Source organism: Emys orbicularis, chromosome 4, assembly GCF_028017835.1.
Source record: "Emys orbicularis isolate rEmyOrb1 chromosome 4, rEmyOrb1.hap1, whole genome shotgun sequence".
NCBI lineage: Eukaryota > Metazoa > Chordata > Testudines > Emydidae > Emys > Emys orbicularis.
The window spans coordinates 83,537,517-83,561,778 of record NC_088686.1 but is presented as its reverse complement, the minus strand read 5'-3'; the positions used below and the strand labels follow the sequence as shown (position 1 = coordinate 83,561,778).

At 41.7% G+C, this 24,262-nt stretch overlaps 1 protein-coding gene across 4 annotated transcripts in view; it reads right to left on the bottom strand.

Moving 5' to 3' along the window:
• Positions 1–646: 646 nt before the first annotated feature.
• The window catches only part of PAMR1 (peptidase domain containing associated with muscle regeneration 1), a 67,179-nt gene continuing 43,563 nt past the window's right edge, over positions 647–24,262 (bottom strand). For 2 of the 4 annotated variants that reach the window (XM_065403988.1, XM_065403989.1), the window contains exons 7-12: positions 12,286–12,456; positions 8,033–8,245; positions 5,941–6,007; positions 3,969–4,201; positions 2,569–2,861; positions 647–1,183 (exon numbers count right to left, since the gene is read on the bottom strand). In XM_065403988.1, the coding sequence (XP_065260060.1) occupies positions 647–1,183; positions 2,569–2,861; positions 3,969–4,201; positions 5,941–6,007; positions 8,033–8,245; positions 12,286–12,456 (1,514 nt within the window). The remainder of the gene's footprint in view (positions 1,184–2,568; positions 2,862–3,968; positions 4,202–5,940; positions 6,008–8,032; positions 8,246–12,285; positions 12,457–24,262) is intronic. The other 2 variants (XM_065403990.1, XM_065403991.1) reach the window with 1 other exon arrangement.

The window sequence follows — 24,262 nt, the reverse complement described above, 5'->3', positions numbered from 1 at the left end:
ATCTTGAGTTGGAACAGAGTGGAGGGGGAGGAACTGGGTTCCCCTACTGCATAACCGCTAAGCGGAGAGGCCCAACCACTGACAGTAGGACATAAAAAAGGAGACAGGGACTCTGAATAAAAGTGATATCAGACATGGTTAAATAGGTTAAAAAACAAACCTTCGTTTAATGTGCACAGTACTCAGGAGGGGGAAAGAATACATCGTACTATGGCAATACAGAGAATACACCATAACAAGCTCATCCATAGTAATTACTTCAGGCTACTCTTTCTAACCTCCAAATTCTCTCAAACCTATGCTCCTTTGTGAAATGCACACAGATCCATTTATCCGGCTGGCTATATACCACAGACTGAATTCAGCCATTACCAGTTGTCCTGCTTATGGGTGTCAGACTCAGGAGCCAAGCACCATCTTCCCACCCAGGGAGACAGGCAGGCTGAGATATGTTGAAACCCCTCACACAGAGAGAGCCTGTAAGTAAAGTGGCCTCACTGAACAGCAGAGCCTATGACAAATTGTCAGGGCATATGCCTTAACTGTATCCCAAATGTGGCTCATTGGTGGGAAGAGGAGCCTAAAGCAGTAGAGATTGTGAGAGAAACTACGAAACTTATAAAACGCCATTTCCAGACCCAGCTTTTTATTTCATGTTCTTCTCAATCCAGTCCTTGAATGGAATTGCTTTGGTATAGCCAGTGTAGAGTTCTAGGCTGCAAGTTTTATCGTAACCCCAGCTCACTAATCCCATCAGGTGCCATTTTAGCTCAGGAGACGCTTTTCCTGGCAAAGTTATGGCTGCAATGCCTCCAGTCTCAGCAGGGCAGATGTTAGAAAAGGCAGTGGGGTGCTGCCTGGCACAGAACATGCTGTCAGTGATGATGATCTGGATTCCATTATCCTCATATTGCTGCTCGCACAACAGCGAGTCCACCATCTGAACAGCTCCCATACGGATTGTATCATTCTTGTAGCTGGGATCCTTAATGTCAGCGAGTATCTTCCAGCCAGTAATCACTATTCTTAAATCCTCTGTGGATGGGTCCAAATCATGAGCAGATGCCAGGCAAATGGGTTGAACATGGCTGCTGATTTTGGCTTTGTCCAGGAGTTTTACGACGGCCATGTCGGAATCAAGCAATATGGGGTCATAGTTTGGATTCACTAGGATGGCAGAAATCTAGGCAGGAACCAGAGAGGGGGGAAATTACAGGATTAATAATGATGGACAATAGAAGAATGGGAAATCAGTGACAACTTTTCCATGATATTTTCACATTTCATTTCAGATGATTTCGCACCACTCAAAGGTGCCTTGTCCATGCAAGTTGGTCAAATCCTCTTTCAAATCAAAAACATGCAAAATACTCAAATGCGGTGTTTCAAAGACAACTTTTGCTTGGGATCAAATCAATTTTTACTGACCGTAAAAAGAGAGAAATCATGAAAGGCAATCAATTTTTCAACAACAATGGGCCCATTTTACAGTTGCAATGAACTTGGAAGAGGGAAATATATTTCAAGTAGCTTCACCTTTTATTGAGAAAACTTTGCCTAGTCCTTTAGTGGACAATGACTGACTGCATGTCCATTTCAGTCTGCCGAAATGTAACCGTGTCCTACAGCTGAACTAAAATATATCTTACTGAGTTTCTTCCAATAACTCACCACAAAAGAAACAGTTAATGCATTATGCAATATATAACTTTAGAGCCTAATCCTTTATCCCTTACTGGGCTGATAAGATGCTGTCAGAAGAAAACTCCAGGTAGCAGGAGCAGAATAGGGAAAGACATTCCCTATCAAGAATAGTAAAATACTCTGGAGGGGCAGAGGAAGGTGTGGTTAGGTACCAAAATGAAGCAGAAAGTTGAATATAAAATAAAAAACAAAGCAACTGTATTTTATTGGAGAGAACATATGAATGAACTCAATCAAAAAGAAAAACCCATTTAAAACTGCTGAGTTTCTCCTGATTTTGATATGAAACCATTAGTCTGCCCAGATTAGCTTGGAAAATCAATTAACTCATCAAATTACTTTGATGAGAACTGGGCCTGAACTGTTGTCTATGGATCTGGAGTCAGATCCAAACTTCCCCAAAGTTTGGAGTTATTCAGATCTGGGGCTGAAATGTATAATGAGTTGATGGTCACAGACCAGGATCAGTGGACATGTGTCTCCCTCCCCAAAAACATAATCACCGGTTGGCATCTCTTTTTTTGGCAATCTCAGCCAAGAGGCCAATGGTTTAATGGGCTCAAAAAGCTGAACTAGTCTATTCATCCCTGTTTGTCAGGAGTGAGGGATGTTAGTGGGATGATGTGCAGGAAAGCTTGCAGTGCTGCTAAGCCTCTCTTTCTCCCCCCCTCTCCCCCCCAACAGTTCTGTCAATGAACATGGGACTTCAGGCTCCAGGAATGTCAAAACAAAAGTATGTAAATATATATAATACATATTCCTAAGAATGGGCTTTTTTCTCTTCATTCAAGATGGACCACAGGAGTGGTCCGGGTCTGTATCTCTGTCAGCATTTCTCCACTCCCATCTGAATGCCTTACTCACCCGTAAGTTCTGGATGGTCTTCTCATTTCGGTCATCGTCCCTGTAGAATTTCCCCAAGACCACTTTGAGTTCCGCTGTCTTGAGGACAGTGATCTTTCCCAAGTCAGTGACACAGTGAGCTGCGACCACCACGGTGCGCTCGTTCACCAGGGCCCCACTGCAGATCAGGATCCACGCCCCCTTCCGGAGGCTGATATCCTTAACCCCATTGGCTTTCCGATAGATGGCTGCTTGCCAGGGCCATCTGATAGATGAAGTCTTTTGAAGAGTGATGTTTTCTGTTTTTCCACAGACTGTAAAAATACGAACCCAGGATGAGTTGATTCTTTTTCCTCAAGAATCTGAATGTCTCCATTTCCTGATTCCCAACTATGGTGCACCTTAGGGTACTAAACTTTATTGTTAGCACTAGGAAAATGTTTACCAATTCACCCTTGGATCAGCCTTGCAACATTCTACTCACTCACAAACACCTTGAAAATTTTTATTTTTAAAGGGTGAATAAAATATTAGTTTTTTTCATTCTCATTGGAATTTCTGGTAAAAGGAGGGAAGGTAGATTTTGCATCTGAACTAGTAATTTTCCATTACAGTTTTGTAAGACTGCCCTATAACAATATAACTACATAAAGATATGAAAGAATCAGAACGACACCACAGTTATGTGAAAATTCCACCCTAAAACCCATCTTAAGCAACCACACAAGAATCGACCAGAAATGGGTCATCTTGTAGAAATGGGCTTTATGCAACTAAAGACTGAAAAAATATTTCTAGATACTTGAGATGAGCCCAAACCAAAGCCCCAGATCCAAAGCCCTCTGAACTTTTGTTTGGATCTGAACTTTACAGTTGGCCCTATGCCAATAATGGGCTCTCCCAAATCCCCAGATTTGCTTAGCCCCTAACTCTGAACTAATTTGTACGCAGTTCTGAACTTTGCAAAATAGGCCCATCCTCAGCAGGATCGAGTAAAGGGAGTAGCCTCTTAAAAGTTCACTGGTTCCACTTTATTGCTTTTGGTCTGATATATCTGTAAATTATCTGCCAAAGCGCAGAGACAAGTGAAAAACGGAATTTGCTCTAAGTGGGACAGGAAAATGTGAATAATAGGAAAATGTTTCCAAATCATAGGCAAACTTGGTTATGTCTGTTGCTTTGCTAGATGATTAGAAAGCCTGCTGGCAAATTACAAAACTGAAAGCTTGACTCCTTGCTCAGTGTCATCAACAGAAGTTCCACTGAGGAGTAGAAAGAGTCATCTATCTTCCCAGTGTCATTGCACCTTCTCGCCCAGCTGGGAGCACAGGCAGCCTACATTGTTAGGAATCTCCAATTATCTAAGATGAATACATGTCCCCCCAAGGAGATGTGCACTTCTTTTCTTCTTAACAACTCACTTGGAACGCATGAGGGAGCCCGCCCGCTCCATTTTCCTGTCTTCAGACAGGTTCTCCTGCTGCTTCCCAGGCGGCGGTAGAAGGGAGAAATGCAGTCATACTGAAGCTGAGTGTGCAAATGCTGGTACCCTGGAGGCAGATCTCCAAAGGGCAGCGTTGGCTTCTTGGTTGGATATATTTCAAGCTTCTGTTTGCTGAATGCAGAAGAGTAGAGTTGATGCAAAGGCGTCTCTCTGTTTCACCACACAAGAAACACGGGGAAATAATATGACAAAAAAGATCATGATCATTGCTTTATCACCAGCTGCGCTAAGTACCATTTAAAACATGAGGGCTTTGCTTATTTGCTGGAAGCACAAGGCAAAAAACTCTCCAACACAGTTTAGCAGAATTCCCCTTTTGCAGCTCAGCCTTTATATAGATGGGGGGGAGGGGTTGTTTTTGTTTTTTTTAGTTTACTTTTTCTGGAGTGTCTCCAGTCACATAGGAATATTTTGTGGATAATAGTTCATGTTATCACCATTTGCGAAAGACATGTGATGCTGCATTTTTAAATGGAAAAATTATACTAGAACTGGGTGTCACTATAATTAATTTTCACTAGAGAGGAGTTTAGACTCATTCTTTTTCTCTAGTGCATTATAATAGGCAGTATTGGGGAAAGATTCAGACTAAACCATGTTGATAAAGTAGCTTGATTTAGCAAACAACAGAGATAATTACCATACCAGAGAATATATAATTGCATCAATCACTAAATTTTAGTTTAGGAATTGCACTGATTTGACGAAATATGGGACCTATTTTTAAAGTTTAAATGTGCTCTCAAAATGAAATTAACCAGTCTGAATGTGTACTATGAACTTTACAAAGCCAATATTTTAAATCCTTCATTCATGAGAATTACATGATCTTTGTGAGAAAGCACTTGGAAGTACATGAAGGTCTGATTGCTTGTGAGGAAACCTATTGAAATCTGCAAAAATGGACAGGAAATGAGTTTCCTGTGAGATTCCTGTCGAGCCAGAAATGCCTGGGGAATAGATTTTTTTCATGGTACTTAAGCATATATCCCTTATGGTCCCAGAGAGACAGCTTGTCTTATGTATGTGGATTACATGTGACACTCCTCAAAGCCAAGATACTAAGGCTGAGAGCAGTGGCAGTAAAGTCAATTTCTTTTCTTTAAACAAGAAGTCTGAATAGGAAGGATGGTCCAGTTGATAGGGCACTAGGTTAGGACTTCTGACACCTATGTTCAGTTCCCTATTCAGCTGCCAACTTTCTGTGTAACAGCAGATAAATCACTTTCTCTGCTTCAGTTCCCCAACTGTACAAATGTGGATAATACTTTCCTCCTCCATGGGGAGACAAATTCAATTAATGTGTGAGATGCCCAGATACTATGGTGATAGGGGCCAGATATGTTTCTTGGTGGCATGTGTGTTAAGCAGTGTGAATCTTTTAGAGGTGTGTGTGTGTGGGAGGGAGACTGAAGATATTGGTGATGTTTGCACTGCCTCTAAAAACATACAAGATCAGCACTGCAGAGTGGCACAAAACCAAAAAATAATAATGATTATAAAAAAATTACTCTGAACATGGCAGACTCCCCAGACAGATTTGGGCTGGGTTCTTTTTGAGAAATGAGCAAAAGTTCAGGGCAGGCTCTGATTTTTTTTCTGACTAAGCTTTCCCATCCCTATCCAGCCCAACTTCCTACCACATCATGTAGCATCTCTTTGAGTGATGGTGCCTACTGCAATAGACCACCCTAGGATGCCTTCCCCCTTCACCCCCAGTTTCTTCAGTAAGACCCCACAGTCCCAATTGCAAAACACCATCACTAGCCCCAAGGAGTCTCTGGGGAACCCCTGCTGGCTGTTACAAAGCTCACAACCCTAATTCTGGCTGCATCCCGTAGGGGGAATAAACGACAAACATTCTTAAAATTGAGGCATTACACTCTCACCTTGACTGAACCTGCATTGGAAGCACTTTCTGTCTCACCAGGTCAGAGATCTTTGGCTCTCTGCAGGCTAGAAAAAATACAATGTTGCACAATCCTTTTCCATGTTCAGAGCTCAAATGTTATGGTTCAGATACCTGCCCACCTTTCCTGTCATTAGCAACAATGGACTGGATTAAGAGAAGAGGCAATAAGTAGATATAGTTATATGCATTAAAATATATGCGGTAACACCCCTGTTGGCCCTGTTATAGAGAGATCTGATGATTATGTTACTGTATGTTTCTCTAAACAAATGCTCACTGTTGGAATGATAATTGTTTTCTCGGATATATACATGGCAAGGATTTGTAAACCTGTTAAACCTGCCTAAATAAATAGTGATAGATAGAAAGAAAAAGCTAGGATCCTCAGCTAGTCTCTTGTGGTATATTACATTCCCAGTAGACATTGAAAAGAGTTGAGCTCGCGCTCTCTCTCTCTCTCTCACACACACACACACACACACACACACACACACACACACACACACACACACACACACACACACACACACAAAAACTCTTTTCAATGTCTACCGGGAATGTGATATACCACAAGAGACTAGTTGAGGATCCCAGCTTTTTCTCTGCCCCTAAAAATACTTTTTCTATTTATCTATCTATCTATCTCATTTGCCAGGCACCCATCCTTGTAATATCTGCGTTTCTTCTGCCTTAGGCAGGTATAATAGTTTTAGCCATAGAGAGAGAAATGACCACCAGTGCTTTTGCAGAGCAATAATTAAAAGACCACAGCTGATTATTTGCAATCTGAGTGATCTTTTGTCAAAACTGAATTAAAATATATAATCGCCATCTGCCTAGGCATACATGGATAATCCAGATGATTGGGCACCTGGCAAGAAAATAGTAGGATGTTACAGATAGCTGCCAACCTGTTAGCTTGTACACCCTTCTGAGAGGGGCCTAATTCGAACGAGCATAACAAGTTGGCTCAAATTTGCCTAAGATAACAGAAGGGGGAATCCCAGGACTTTAAATTATGTATATTATAATTATTTTGGGGGGGGGGGAAATAGATATTTGATGGGTCCTTAATAATTCAGCTGATTGTGCCAAGATCTCTTTCCCTCCAGTAAAGTGGATGGACTGAGTGATTCCTGTTGGATGAGGTTCATCTGTATGTTTGAGAAGTCATACACTGTGGCATTCTACAGTATTTAGTTGCATTTTTGATTAATAACATATGTTAAATCTTGGGTAATTGTTAACATCAATCAAAAGGGTTAGAGGGAAAAGGTACTTTCTATCAATGGAGCACTTAACACAATGTGCAGCGAGGCTGTTTAAACCTTAAAATACAGGGAAAAAACCCCAAAAGGATAAATAATTGTCCTTATAATATTTCATTTTGTTTAACAAAAATCTGTAAATATGTATTACAAAATTCTCTCTTTGGGGAAAAGTTTAGACAGTTCCCAATACAAATTCCTTCCTCTTGTCGTGGTTCCCGTCACACGTCTATTAGACCCTGAATCAGCAGAGCACTTAAACACATGCTTAAGTGCTTTGCTGAATGCAGATGGATTGCTGAACCAAGTCTTGAAAGGCTGCAGACTGAAAGCCTGATCTTGCAAACCCTTACTATTGTAAGGAGTTCTGTTGACTAAGCCTGATTGCAAACTGGACCTTGTGAAAGCAAGGCTAATAATTCCTTATACACAATAGACCTTTCTTCATTTTCCAGTTCCCCGGTGGTCTTCTTTGATTCACTGACCCTACCCATATCTGATCCCAATATGGGGGTAGGGAAAACAAAGGTATTGGGGGAAATGAGATAAATTCCTATACTTTCTTAAAGGAAGAAACTTCTGCTGGAATCACTAGCATTTTCCCTGGCTGAGTTCAGCAGCCAGAGAGAGTTGGCAGACTATCAGCTTCTGTATCACGTGCCAATCTGATTGAGCCATTTCACACACTTTTATTGAAGGTATTTAGAAAACAGATAGTTGAACCAGAAAATAATATACAAAACAAACTCCAGGTAAAACATATCAGTTTTTATGAGCTGTAGCAAAGAGACTGAAAACTACCTTTTATGCAGATTGGTTGTTTCCCTGACCACTCTCCATTGTCTTGGCAGGTCCTCTGCTCATTACCACTAAGAACATATGAGTTGTTACAAAAGAAAGCAATGACTGTGCCGATTTTTGCATAGCGTCCGGTCATTAGCCCAGTGTCTTCCACCACTCTTCTGTAGCCATTGAATGGGCCACCAGGGTCTGAGCAGTTTTTTTCTTGTAGAACTAACAAGAAAAAAAAGTAAACATTTTTCACAGAGAATTAATTGTGAGCCCCTGATCATTTGACATTTCACGCAGACAATGCTACACAAATTATACTTAATTTACAATTATTTTTTTAAACTAAATGTGATGCCAGGCTAGTCAGCAACAAATACTAAAGGGACAATGTCAATGTAGAAGTCTTAGCCTAGAACTAATAGCCATACTGCTAACAGCACCATAGGTTTTTTTAAAAGCTGAAAGGCTTTAAACCGAAAACAATTTTAAAAATCTAATTTAGGCCTCAGTCCTATAAAACATTAGGCATAAGCTTAACTTTACACACAGTGAGTTGTTCCATTGGCTTCTACAGGACTACTTACAGTGCATAAAATTAAGCATATACATAAAACTTTGCAGGATCAGGGTCTTTTGCACCATTTTTCCTATTTTATTTACTTTCCACATTTCACTAGGTTTGGATAATGAAACTAAATTACTTAGGTTCACTTTTGTTTATATTCAGTTTCTTTTCTTTTCTCCTTCTCTTTTTTTTTTTTTTTTTTTTAAGCATTAACATAGATATCTTAACAATGCAGGGAAATACTGAAATATAAAGAACACTGATTTTCTCTGAAATAAAGAACAAACATGAAAACGTTCTTATTCACATTAGGTTCTGTCTATAAAAAAACTTTTTTTCTTTTCTTCCTCAAGCCCCTCCCCATTTTTCTTTTCCCTTTATTTATTTTGTTTTTCTCCTACCCTTTACTGCTTTTTTGTGGCTTACAACTAGTTGAAAATGTTCCTTAAAGTGATATTTTCCCCTACTTTTTATTTTTTTCAGCTTTCTGCTGTTTGTGTTACCCATTTAGAAGCTCTGTAATAAAAAGAATATTTCTTATTAATATTGTCCATTGGCAATCATTGACTTCCCCCCCTGCTTTTCTTATGAGGCTGAAATTAATGTGTATTTTTTTGCATCATAGATGGGGTCAATGCAACTCCCATCTATTTTCCTGAACTGGGCATAAGTCTTCATTTTGCCAGATACTTTCTGACTCAACAAAGCACTTAACCATATGACTAGCCTTAATCACATGCTTAAATCCATCCCTATTCTGCACAGTGCTTAAGCATGTTCTTTTTACATTAACATAAATGGGACTTAAGCACGTGATTGAAGTTAAGCATATGCCTGAGTGCCGTGCTGATTAGAGATGGACTTGATCACCTGCTTAAAGTTAGGCACATGCGTAAGTGCTTTGCCAAATCAGAACCATATTGAAGAGGCAGGAAGAGGTGAAGCTGAGCTCCCTGACGCTCAGGAGAGGGAGAGGAAGGAAGCTCTGTGCCTGCTTTTAGTTTAGTTCCATCATTCTCCCCCTTGCTTTACTCCTGTTCACGTTTCACAGATTAATTTCATTGCCTTCACAACACCTTGTGGCTGGTACATTGCTAGTGGTCATTGTGACGTTGTGCAGTCTATATGGTTTTATAAAAACATAATAAGTGAATATAACGTAACTGGAATATGCTTCATGCAAAAGGTCTCTTGTAAGGTATCATTACAAAGCTTATAATGTACTGAGTGTGATCATCCTATTTATATAAATGTACCACTCTTGTATCTAAAACTAGAAATATGAACTATAACTCTGAGGGCCTATTGTAATTATGCAAAGTGTGAGCCATTAATGGTGGTTTGGAATCTTGAGGACTCCCATTAACCAGGACCATTGTCTGCAGATGGCTGTGTTTACCCGTTAGTCTTCCTGTATATGTGTGTGCTGGCAAGTGGGTAATGAAGTCTTGCAGTGACATGTGATCATGTCACCTGACCTGGAATCCATCTTTAACCTGGTGCTTTTCCAGTGGGGGGGGGAAACCCAGAGGGACAAAGGGTTCCCACCTTATGCAAAAGATATATAAAGGGGTGGAAGAGAACAAGGGAGGAGAGGAGCCATCATGAAGAATCCCCTAGCTATCACCTGAGCTGCAACAAGAGCTGTACCAGGGGAAAGAATTGTGCCCAGGCCTGGAAGGTGTCCAGTCTGAGAAAAAGCTTACTGAAGCATCTCTGAGGGTGAGATTATCTGTATTCAGTTTGATTAGACATAGATTTGCGCATTTTATTTTATTTTGCTTGGTGACTTACTTTGTTCTGTCTGTTATTACTTGGGACCACTTAAATCCTATTTTCTGTATTTAATAAAATCACTTTTTACTTAGTAATTTACTCAGAGTATGTATTAATACCTGGGGGAGCAAACAACTGTGCATATCTCTCTATCAGTGTTATAGAGGGCGAACAATTTATGAGTTTGCCCTGCATAAGCTTTATGCAGGGTAAAATGGATTGATTTGGGTTTAGACCCCACTGAGAGTTGGGCATCTGAGTGCTAAAGACAAGCACACTTCTGAGAGCTGTTTTCGGGTAAACTTGCAGCTTTGGGGCAAGTTATTCAGACCCTGGGTCTGTGTTGGAGCAGACGGGAGTGTCTGGTCCAGCAAGACAGGGTGCTGGAGTCCTAAGCTGGCAGGGAAAACAGGAGCAGAGGTAGTCTTTGCACATCAGGTGGCAGCTCCCAAGGGGGTTTCTGTGATCCAACCCGTCACAGTCATGACTCACAATGCCACTCCCATCACCACGTGATCTCACAGAAATGGAGATGGGGGAATTAAGATACCTGATGTGCCTGTCTATAGTTACTCTACAAATACTTGACCTGCCTACAGGCACTGACCTGGGCTACCATTTGGCCTGTCATTCTGGACAGGAAGAAACCACACCACATCAGTCTATCCTTGTTGAGGAATGCAAAGAAATCACATCAAGGAGCCTTTTTTGTACACTATTTTCCATAGTAGCATCCAGCATGGTTGCACCGAGTGGTTAGTAGAGCCCTTGTATTTCAGAAGTACCTGAACTTCTCTGAACCAAGTAAGCTAACTGCCTCCACTTGAAAAGGGCCTTCTCCTATCTGACCCTGCATATCGCTGACTCTGTGAGAGCACTATCATTTCTACGGTGTCAGACTGTGACAGAAGTTAAGAATAGGGCTATGACTTATCTGACAGATTAAACAGAAGGAGAAGCCAGTTGGGAAGAACACGCTTCTTGCAACATAGATAGCTTCAATAATAGACAAGGCTAGAGGCAGATCAAGTTATAGACTAAAGAGGTGCAGCCAATGTCATCATAATGTTTGGGACACTGTCATAGACCCAACTCCAAAACATTTATTTCAGTTGGAGAATTTCTATCCATCCCAAAGGATGTCCTTAATTGTGCTTGCTGACCTCCAAGAGCTCTTATAAAGGAGTTCCCAAACATTCCCCAGAATATTTTGCATTGTTTGCCTCAGCATCTTTTTGAAAGCCCTACTCGAACCAGTGCAAGGGATTCTGGAATCTGGGAACAAAAGCTGTCCAGTGGGAAACAACTGAAACAGAAGCATCTTTCTGGAAGAAGACATATATACATGACACTGTTTGGCTAGGGGGGTGGAAAAGAAAGATTTGGATCTTCAATGGCAAATCTAAGGTTTGCCTTCATACTAGCAAGGCAACATTAACCAAAAGTATTTTTCTTTTTCTAGCATGACTGTCCTGTTGCTATGTTACTCTGTTCTCCCCACAATACGCCATTTAATCACTGCTATAGAGTGCAACAAACCTCTTCAGAAGAAACATCAGATGCACAGTAGTGCTGGAAATAGCTATTCATTAATGCACAAGACACACATGGTCCTCTTTTGTATTTCAGGTTCTAGAAATTGTGCAATCATAGTCCAAGCCCAGCAGTCTTTGCTTAGACATAGATGAAACAATGGGAGCTTTGCTTGAGTAAGGATTGCAGGCCTGGGCATAAAGATAGTAAATTAATATCCACTATAGTGTCTTAAAAATACAGAAATGAAAGAACATAGTGTTAAGTCATGGATGTGCCCAATTCCAAGTGAGATTTGGACATTCCAATATTTAAATCCCAATAGCTTGTTTTAATGACAATACAATGGATTAGGCATGATAAGAATCAAAACTTAAAGCAACCTTACCACATTCAGGATGATGTGTTGACCAACTCCCATCAAGCTGACAGTAGGCAACACGGCTCCCTTTTAAGTTGTAACCTGCGTTGCACTTGAAGTAAACCTGGGCCCCGTATTTAAAGTCATCTCCTTCCACAATACCATGAGCGGGAGCACCTGGAGTCCTACACATCACCACTGACAGTTCAGATATTTCAAAAAAATCCACTTTATTACAAAAACAGGACTGTGTTAGGAAGATTCTTTATGTAGAACATTAAAAAAATAGCTTAAAAATGGGCACAGGAGTCAAAATTACAAGATCAGGTACATGCAAGTTCTTTCAAAAATTCAGTGAGGTCCTGATCCTACAAACACTTATGCACATACTTAACTTTCAGCACGAGTGGTACCATTCAGTCCAATGGGATTACTCATGTGTGCTAAGGTAAGCACACGCCTGAGTGTTTGCAGGACTGGGGCCTTAATTTGCTGAAACTGTCCCTGTTCAAAGCTCCCTCCATCTCAATAGGAGTTTTGAAGGAAGTACCCTGTCAGTCAACAGAGAAATACTAGATATAATTTAGAACCTGGAAACCCCAGTATTGAAATTCTTTAAAATTCTTGTTTCAGCATTCATGTACTCTTTAATATTTCTCACTCACATCTAAAAGCATGTACAGCTGTGTTTTGTGGGGCCCAACAACGACCGTTAAAAATGGACCTTGTCATTTACCATAACGTAATATTTACCATTGCTACAGTATTTTCTATATTGGGATATACTGAAAAATCCCAATAAATTTAACTATTGCAGATAGTAAATGTTCAGGTCACAGCACCTTTTGTACACTGGTTGGCTGGGTAGCTTAATCACACCGAGGAAGAATGTCTCTAAGGACATAATAGAGAACCCAAGATTCAATGTCTCTCTTTCTGTGTATCTTGGGCCCTATTCTACAATTCGCTGAGAACAGATGCACCATTGAAGACAATTGGGCTCCACGCAGGCGTAGCCCTGCAGGATTAAGGCTTTACCTGTTTCAGTGGTGCCTGTTATCTTGTTATATAAGAGCAGTTGTGGCCCATAGAAGATGGTAGTCTCAATGCAGATGGGTGCCAGATAGATCTTTCCTGTTTCACACTTCTTTCATAGGGTTATGATTTTTTCTTTTACTGTGTTACTATTTCATTAACTAGAAGTGTAAAGAATATTGTTACTTATTAACTGATGGCCAAATCCTGTTCCTATCAATGTCAATGGCAAAGCCTCTCTGAGGGTCCAATCCTGTAATCCTTACTCATGACACATGCGAGTAAACTCACTAAAGTTATGCAACTACTCACATAAATAAGGACTATTTATGTGAGTAAGGTTTGCAAGACCAGGTCTGAATGTCGCACCATTCACAAGCATCAAGGGTCCATAGAATTCTGACCATTTTGAGAAATATTACACACTTCAAGCAATCATTTGGCAACGTGGCTCAGGGCCACTATCCGTGAGCCTTGGGAGAGAAAACCGTTGGACATTTAGTAACTAGAAAAGACCCCAAATCCAAACACTCCCAAACTTGGGGGGTTCAGAGTTTAGACCTGGATACATCCTTATCCAGAACACTCCAAATGGTAACCCTAAAAATTCAGCAAAGAATCTTTTATACAGTTATGGTTCCTAGTTGATAGCTTTACATATGTAAAGGAAAGAGAGCAGAGGGGGAATGTATTCATCATACTGTTCAAGCATTTTTTCTAGGTATTTTAAAATCTCTAAACATATTTTGCCTGCCCAGGTGTGGTCTCTCTATTCTCAGTCACTCTTCATATCTTTCTCGGAATGCTAATTTATTCCATCATGCTCCTAATTTTCCTATCTAAATATAAAGTCACAACAGACTTGTGAACTGCCATACATTTAAAAAAAAAGGGGGGGGGAAGTGCTATAAATATCTGTGAAACACACTCAGAATTAGTCTTCCTCTTCCATATAGGGCTTTCTGCATCTCTGGTAGTCCTAAACAATATCCCATATCAGCTCTACAGTATATTTCAACCAGTTTAAATTGTGCTTCCCAATCTTTGGGATCCATTCTGATAGAATCTTTGTCCAGCTACTATAACTTTTTCTGGGAGAATATCACAGACTCAGGGTATCTTTCTTGCTTGATATCTTCAGTTTCTAGTCCTGTTCATTATATTGGTTTCCAGTCTGGTGACCTTCTTAGCTTTGTCCATCTCATGGTTCTCTTTAACAGTTCAGTTCCATTATCTTGGTACAACACCCAACATCAAAATTATGAGCTAAATCACTTGTGCATGGGCTAATTTAATAAAGACACTGACCAAGAGGAATGAGCACCGGGTTGTAAGTCCTGAGTTCTAATCCTAGCTTGACAACAGACTCATGGTGGGGTCTTGGTAAGTTACTTTGCTTTCTATATCCCCCAGATGAGGATAATAAAACTACCTACCTCACAGAAATGGTATGAGGATTAGCTAATATCTCTACAGTGCTTTCATCATATAATGGCTAAGTATTATTAATAAAGACATTCCTTTTGCGACCTATATTTTTACCTGCTGTGTGTCTGTTCCCTTCTGACACAACAGTCTTTCAAACATTTATCTCACTTCTGTCCTGTTCTTTCACCTTTGTCACTGGTAAGCGAAGAATTAATCAATCATTTTGTTTTCTCCTTGGATCATTTTGTACGTTAGTTTTTGTTCTCATCAAACTAATAAGATTTTATATCACGGTGCATTCATCAGATTGTGCTATTGTAGCTGAGTCCTGCATTGTCTTCTATAATAACTGGACTGGCAGTCATAATAAAGTTACCCTTATAGCATCCTTTACCCTTTTGAGTTTCTCTGTTGTTTTGTTCCTTTCAGCTTCTCTTCCTTTTCATCCTTATCCCCTACTGTATTTTAAACAGCTCAGTTGGGCCCTTATCCTTTTCACCTCATGGCCACTTTTTGCAATGAAATCTCCACTGATGATACTGAAAGAAATCCTAGCACCTTGTGTGCTTCATATAATTCTTTCTTTTCATTGTTTGGATGGCTGCCTGTCAGGTGCATGAACCTGATTGATTCTCATCTCCCTCAGATTGTACAGTGCATGCAATTGAATTTTAGGATGGTCTTCGTTGTCTGAGATATTTTGTTAAAGCCTTTCAACATTCTCAGCTCCTTTCAGAATACACCCAACCCCCACAGTGGTCGGTGCAGCTATTATTAAAAAAAAATAGTGGACTACTTTGTGTAAGTAGATGTCATTTATACCTAACCCTGTGCCATACAATCCAGCAAAATGTCCAGCCATCTGCACCTGGTTCTATTTATAATTCTCTGTAGCAGCTGACCTCTGTTGGAGATCTGGTTTTAAGTCAAACTCTCACTCTGAAGCAAGATGAGCCTGAACCTGCCAGCTGCTGAGGATCAGGTCCTCTCTCTGAAAAAAGTGATTCCTATTGTCCTGTGATTCTAGCTTCACACCTTTGGGGATTCTTAAGTAATTACAGCTTTCACATGTTGATCAGATGTAGCATTACATGAGGGCAGGGGACTGGACTCGATGACCTCTCGAGGGCCCTTCCAGTCCTAGAATCTATGAATCTATTAGATGGCTATAGTGGGCCAGAAGAAGGAAAAACCTGTCTTGATAAACTATAGGAGGAGGACTTTCTCGCTGAGTCAAGCACAGGCATCAATGGCTCTTATCCTACTTCTAAGACTCAGGGAGCAACTTGGTGTCAATGCAATGTCCCCTGTTCTGTCATATATACCCTGGCAGTCACTGCCAAGCTTTTCAGATTACAACATTTCCTCCCACAGCACTTTTTCAAGCTATGTAGATGCAGCACCAGTGTGATGGCCATACTAGTTGGGGGTAGGGGAAACTTTGATCAGACACAAGCAGAGTCTCTCTGAAAAGTACCATCAGACCTTTTATGCCCACCCAGAGTCAACAGAACCTTGATTTTTAAGGACTCAAACAGAAGAATAACCATAAACAACTGCAATTTATTTACACTGAAGGAATGACAGATTGAGACAACTCTGCAAGCATCTGAAGCAATAGCTCTAGGCTGCCTAGGACTTTCAGACTCTGCTGCATAGGCTATATGCCTTCCCCTCTGAGAACAGAGGAGAACACCCACCTGCAACTCAGCAGATGGAGTAACTGAGAGAGGTTCTGGGAGGCAAATATGAATGCAAGATGATAATGGGCAGCAAATTAAACATGAGTTTTCAATGCAACCATACCACAAAAGTCAGTGCATTCTAGGGCTATCTAAACACAGATGCATCATGTCTTGGAGCTGAAAATAATCCCTCTCCACATGGCACTGGTGTGACCGTGCCTTGGATACTGCATTTGTTCTGGGCACCTCACTGCTAGAAAAACTGGAGGGAGTTCAAAGAAAAGTGACATAAATGATGTGGAATTTGCCCATGAAGAAAGGTTCAGGGCTGAGCATGTATACCTTAGCAATGCCTAATAGCCTACAATAATCTGAAGTCTGAAAAGATCAAGGATGGCTAGAAATTATTAAGGGCAGCACAAAGGGGTGTGTCTAGGGGTGATAGGATGAAATTAAGAATCAGAAAATTCTTACTGAATATCAAGAAAACTTTCCTTTTAGACTGCAGAATAGACTCCCAATGGAAGCAGTAGAATTTGCCATTTGAGAACTGAAAATTCAACCAGACAATGCACTAGAAAATGCCCTGGAGAGATCAATCCTGCACTGGTGGGCAAATGGACTGGACTATCTAACAGATCTTTCCCATCTTTAATTTCTCTTTGTTTTTCAACCTCCAGTCTTCCTTGGACATTTCACAGCCAATCTATCCTAAGCAGATCCTCACCACTGCAGTACCTAAGGTAAGCATGCACCCAGCCACTGCCTGACTTATATAGCTTGTGAGAGCTGAAAGGGTAAAAGCACAAGGTGGGATGGCTGCAGTCCTTTCTAGCAGAAATGCTGACACAGTTGGGACTGCACTTTTGTTAAAGAGATGCTCTAACAAAAAAAACAGATGTCTCAATTGCTTGTATAACACATTCATGGACTGTGTAATAAAATTTAATAGCACCCTCCTTTGTCTTCTATTGATACATCCTGGAAAAAGAAAAACATATCTGTCTTGTGAAATATATTAAAACTGTTCCTTGTTGGACAGATTTTTTTTTGCATTCAGAAAAAACTAGAATGAACGAACAAATGTTTTTAAAGTCAGATGTTCCATTATAAATAATACAGTGCAGATTCCTCTTCCTTTTTCAGTTGCTTTTGGGAGACATTCCTCAGTTCTGAATCATCTGTCATTTAGAAATGGTTTTCATGCTCATAATCTGCAATAGGAGAAACTGGATCAACTGCACTTTTTCTCCCTTCAGTGTCCTTCAACTCCCTGCTGGAGGTGCCATTTGTTCTTGTCCCATGGCCTCATTGTTGTTCAAACAAATGCCACTTTTCTGCTCTCCCACCCAGTTCCCCATATATATATATATATATATATATATATAATATATATATATATATATATATATATATATATATATATATAACACAATACATTATATCTAAATAATGCATCTCCTATTCAATAATAAATTGCATGCCCAGATGATACCTGATTTATCATCACTGGTCCTAATGCAAGTCTTGTATTTCCAGTCCATCCTCCTAAAATCTGACACAGTAGGGCCTATAAATGTTTTTTGTTTGTTTGTTTTTAAATTGCTTGTGTAGGCTTTTTAATGATGCTGCTGCTAAAGAAGTTGATCTGGTCACACAGTCCCAAGTCAGAGATTTGCTTCCAGTCTGACCTTTGTTCTAATGTGTACAACACGTTGTGCCTATTCAACTGCTTTCAGGGAAGGTTTTTCTATTAACTTGCAGTATTGCTTTTGCATAAGGAGTGTGTTGGCAATCTCACCTGAGAAGCCAAGGATTGAACTAAATGAGCCGCAGAGACTAAGCTCTCTTCTCACCCCTGCTAAGTGCACTCCCTTAGGTCAAGACTGAGGTGCCTTGGCAGTGGGCAGTATGGAGGGGAAGCTGCTGCTGCTTCTGATGTACTTCTTCTGTAGCTGAAGAGAGGCCCACAGACTCCACCTGGAACATTGTTTGTTAGTGTCATATTGAATGAAATTCATATACAGGAGTTAGCAGAGACGTGCACATGGATCTGGCAGGAAACCAGAATTCCCATTCCACAAGAAATTCCAAAATTAAAAAAAATCATTCTGAAATGCAATGAAACAGTGGTTGGTGTTTTTTAAAATTTCCCACCAAATGGGAATTCTGAAATTTCATTTTGATCCTTTTGAAATGTTTCTGAAGCTTCCTGAACTGCACAGAGCTCTGACAGACCACTGGGTGGAGAGTCAGGCAGCTCAGGGAGCTTGGGAACTTGAAAGGGCTGGCTCTGGGAGCCTGGGAGGCCGGGCTGGCTCTGGGAGCCTGGGAGGCCAGGCTAACTAGTGGCCTTCCAGGCAGGCTACTGAGGAGTGAGGGAGCCATGGATCTGGGAACCATTTTCCAACTGAAAATAAAAAATTTCCTGCAAAACTGGGAAATTTTTCAAATTTGCTGAAAGTGAATTTCCTGTCAGAAAATCATTCCAATGGAAAATTCCCACCCAGCTCTACCTGCATGAACTTCATGCAGCTCAATGCCCTTTACAGATACAGGATGCCTCCAACCCCGCTGAAATAAAGAGTGTTAAATCAAAATAGGTTTGAATTTTGCCTCAGGGGGCGGGGGGTCTCATCTGATCACCTTTTATTTTTTCTGTTCCAATTTTTCTTTTGAGGGCAAGATTATTAAAATGACTGCCTGAAGAGAGTTAGTTAGAATAATAATATTTAGCTCTAATCATCCATATATCTCAAAGAGCTATGCATTTTTGTAAAGGGTATCATCATCCCCATTTTGTTGTTGGGGAAACCGAGGCACAGAGTGATTAAGTGACTTGCCCAAAGTCAGCCAGTGAGTCGGTGACAGGGCTAGGAACAGAAACCAAGTTTCCTCACATCTTTATCCACCAGACCATGCTGCTTCCTCTGACACTGGAGTAGCTTGGGACACACCCTCTCAGAAAAATGAGAAACTTGATTCAGTGTAAAATAAATGTATCTTCATTTCAATCTATGTCAGTGGTTCCCAAACTGGGGTTCGTGAACCCCTGGGGGTTCGCAAAATGTTACAGGGGGTTCTCAGAAAAAAATTCCCTAATGGCGGACAGAACTGTCCCTAGGGATCTTGGGCAGCACAGGGCCAGCAGCCCAGAGCCCCTGGACTTCCAAGAGCTAAGCAGCTCAAAGCAAGCCTATCTATCACACTGAGGAGATTTAAACTTCAAGACTCCTTATAAGAAATGGAAAGGGAGGTGGATATTTTTTGATATTTTTAAAATTAAATAGGCAGCTAGTATTGTTTTTAAAATTATTATGAAGAACAAGTTTAAGCTTTGTTGTAACATGCGTTGTTTGCCTGGACTGCTCAAGACCTGAATGCTTGTGTAGGAGGAACTCTTTGAGTTGGCTTCTTAAATACCTTCATGCTCTTTCACATCTGATACTCCTTGATGAAACATAGGAGCCTTGTCTTATAACAGGCTTATTCAAAGTGATACAAGCTACGAAAGTGAGATCTTGGAAGAGTGTTGCCATTTTCATAATATAATAAAAAAAACTGTAATGATAAATAATTAATAATGAATAGTGTGTAATAAACAGTGTCTCATAAAAACAAATTTTATATTACTAAGATCACTGCTTTTATAATTTATATTCAGGTAAAGGAGAAAATCCCTGGAAATATTCATTTTTTAGGAGGGGGTTCACGAGACTTGACATTTTAGCGAAAGGGGTTCACAGGTTCTTAAAGTTTGGGAACCACTGATCTATGTGCTAGTCACAACTGCTACTGTTGCAGACTAGCTCTTCCAGGTGATAGCTCCCTGCAGGCGCCGATGATCCAGCGCCCCAGAGTGATTAGCACATGCTTCGACAGTGCCTCCACTGAACTGCTCAGCAGCTATCCTAGAGCACTGGGATGCACTTCACAAAGCCCCATAATTAACTACATTTTCAGACCTGATCCTTATGGTATTTATTGTCATCTATATTTTTCATAGAGTTTGTTCTCTACTCTTGCTCATTGGGTTCTGAAACTCCATGTGAACAACAAAGTTCTGATAACATTTATTCCAACCACATTTATTCCTTCTCTCCCTAATCTACACTCACGGGGGGTGGGGGGCTGTAAGTTCCTGGCTCTTGTTGGGGGGAGGACTTAAGTGGCCTTCCCCTGTGATAATCATTGTGTGACTGTGTAAAACAGCCAGGAAAGGATTGAGGGCTACCTGCCTGTCACATGATCTGGTAGGGATTTAAAAGAGGGTGTGTCATCTTTCTGCAGCTGAGACAGGGAAGGGGAAAGGGTTTCTGTGGGCTGCAGTACACACTGATCAAGAGAATTGCTTTCTTTGGTGCTACTCATGAGTTTTTGTGTTTGATCAATGCATTGTGTCTTGAAGCAAGGGCCTGCTGAAAGCTGAATTGCTTTGGAGGATATCATCCCTCCTCTCAAGGGGTGGTTGTGTGTGTGCATATGCTATATGTTTGTGTGTTTGGTGCTGTACAGAGAAGGAGGGGGAGGCCGGAGGACCAGGCCGGGTCCGAGACTGCCCCGAAGGAGGGGATGGTGATGACCAGGGCCCAAAAGAGGGGATTGTCGGGGCAGGGAGGCCCCAGACAAACCTGGGATCCCATGGGGGAGCTGGAAGGGCTACCGTGGGAAAGCTCTGCCTTGCACTGGAGAGCGTACGCAAGGAGAGGGACTCCCTGCGTGGCCAGCTGAGAGGAATACTGGGGAGATAGGAACACCCCACCCCCCCGGGATCTTAAGGGGGAGGGTGTGTAGTGGGGCAGCTCCCCCCACTCCAGCGGAAAAAGGGTTAAAGTCAGCCCTGGGAGAAGGTTGTGGCTGACAGCTGCTAAGCTGGGCTGATTGGGCCACGCCCCAATCAGGCCACAGCTGGCCTGTATAAAAAGGCTGAGAGCCAGAGGCTCTCTCTCCAGGCTGGGGGAGAGCAGGGCCTGGCTGCCTATAGCAGGGGTAGGCAACCTATGGCACGCATGCTGCCTGATTTTCAGTGGCACTCACGCTGCCTGAGTCCTGGCCACCAGTCCGGGGGACTCTGCGTTTTAATTTAATTTTAAATGAAGCTTCTTAAACATTTTATAAACCTTATTCACTTTACATACAACAATAGTTTAGTTATATATTATAGATTTATAGAAAGAGACCTTCTAACAACGTTAATATGTATTACCGGCACGCGAAACCTTATATTAGAGTGAATAAATGAAAACTCATCACACCGCTTCTGAAAGGTTGCTGACCCCTGGCCTATAGAAAGGGTACTGGGAGTGAAGCAGGGCTGGGGAGAGCCAGAGGAGCAGGGGAGCTCCAGACTGGCAACCCCCCAGGCTGCAGGGCCTGGTCCAAGGCCCATAGAGATACTGGGAGGCAGAGGAAAACAGCAGGTCTGAACCCCCTTGCCTATGATGAGTGGCTTTTACACTGCAGTCTGCCCCAGGGAGCGGGGGCTTGGTGATGACTGGCAGTAGCCCAGACTGAGACAAGGTGAGGATTAGAGGGTTGGGGGTTTCCTAGAGAGGAGAGACCCATAGAGACTGCTGGGGGTATTGTCAGGGGGCAGCCCCAGGGTAAAGGGGCACCGGGTTCTGGGAGGGACGTGGGGCCAGCTACAAGTGGGACACCGGCCCTGCAGAGGGCGCTCTGATGGCTGGAGGGCTAATTCACTGAGACAACCAGCAGGAGGCACCGCAGGGGTGATCCCGCACCTTTACACTCACCCACATTGTCTCTCTAATATCCTGGGACACTACATGGATACAACACTGCATACAACAATGAAAGGTTTCACCGTATGCACACAAACCTATGCAAAAAATGTTTCCATCAATAGTCATCTAAATTTACAGATAGGCAAAATAAGAAAAATGACCATGAGAAATGATTAGCAATTGATTTAAGGCTATTTACTTTGCATATTTTGACATAGGCTATTGATAATTTGTGTTTCATTAGTTATAAAGCTTTAACTTTTTGAATCTCTAGTTCTACTGTCAATAAATAATTAGTGTAGCCCCCCCACCATAAGATTCCCCAAACGTGAAAGTTTAATTTGATTAAAAAAAAAAAGTTCAAAAATAGACATTGATATTATTCAGCAAAATTATAAAAAAAAAAGAAATTGAATTCTGCCAAGCCTAGATATAAATACTGCAGCAGACCTCCTATCATTCTGTACAGAAGCTGCGGGGCAGGGCAGATCTATTCTTAGAAAAATATTCATGTTAACTGTGGCACTTTTTATAATAAGCTGTATGACCGAATCTCCAAGAACTGGGGAACTCTGCTACTGAACTATTATTGCCACATGAATACCAGCCAACATCCTCTAGCTATATAGTGCCTGTCACCATAGTACAGTATGTTCCAGTTACTAGTACCCCCTCAGTTGCCAGCAAAATGTTGCTGTTATCTGGAAGGCAGGTTTGTGAGGCTCCAGACAGGGAAGGAAGTGCTGGGACGTGCCTTCCCTGGCTGCAGTCTTGCAAACCAGCCTCTGGGCAAGGCAGCAGTGGGGAGAGGTGCTGCAGCCCAGACGCTAGGGCTTTCTATGGGGAGCGGGGGCGCTGGGGGCGTGTGGGGCTGCACTGTACCTCTCCCTGTGCTCTACAGGTGTTTGGACTCATTACGTCTCACTGCTTCCTTCCCGGGTTGCAGCCCCGCAAACCTGTCTGCAGCTGGGGCGTTTCTTCCAAAAAATGTTGTTAATAAGTGGCATGCTGTTGCCAATATTGAAATCCCACTAACATTAAAGTCAATGGGACAGGATTGATTCCCAGCTAAATGCTGCTATTAGCCAGAAGTTGTCAATATCCAGGTTGCTATCAAGCAGAATCTACTGTATCTACATTCATGGTGAGAGAAGTTGGTGATTCCTGAATCCTAACCTCAGCTCCAGCACAGTCACTTTCAGAGGCCTCGGCCAATTAATTCAGGGTATGTCTACACTGAAGCTGGAAATGTGCTTCCCAAAATGAGTAGACAGACATGTGCTAGCTCTGCTTGAGCTAGCATATGAAAAATAAGAGTGTAGCGGAGGGCTGAACAGATGATGGCTTGGGCTAGCCACCTTAGTACATACCCAGGGGGTCCTTTAGCTAGCATGTGTCTGTCCACCCACACTGGGAAGCATGCTCCCAGGTGCAGAGTAGACATACCCTAAGTGGCAAATCCTGTCCTCCACTCCAAGGCCAAGCACAGGGGAACTCCCCAGAAGACTCCTTTCCTACAAGACTGCAAAGAACCTCTGCAGATGATCATGTGGTCAACAGGTTTCTGTAGCTTCCACTTTTGACTGTGCTGGAGAAATGCCAACCAATAACGGTTATGGATCAACTGTCTCTACCCTCATTTCCCTTCTATCTCAGGCCCAGCACCTCAGTGCAGACAAAGGCCCAACAGAGGCAGACCGTTCAGAATCCATTGGGTGTACACCCTCTAGCAACCTCCCAGTGTCCAACTCCACCCTGTGTGATCAGTACTCCCATTATCTGCAGAAGTGGGGGGAGAGGTGAAGGGAACTAGATTGGCTCCTTAACCCTTTCAGTCTCAGTTTACCCATCTATAACATGTCTTTGAAGCTAAAAAGCTCTGTATAAACGTTAAGAATTATCATTCCTCATATGAAGCCCAAAGGAAATCATAACAGTTGATCATCAATCCACAGGTACTCTACCCAGTGGATTTCCAGACCTGCTCTCTGTGCCTCTTCACAAGTAATTTTCTTTTCTGCAACAGTTCCACCAGCTAGGAATAATTAGACAAATCTATGATGTAATCCCTACTGAAACCAAAATCTTTTCATTCCCTTCCAGCCAATTGGA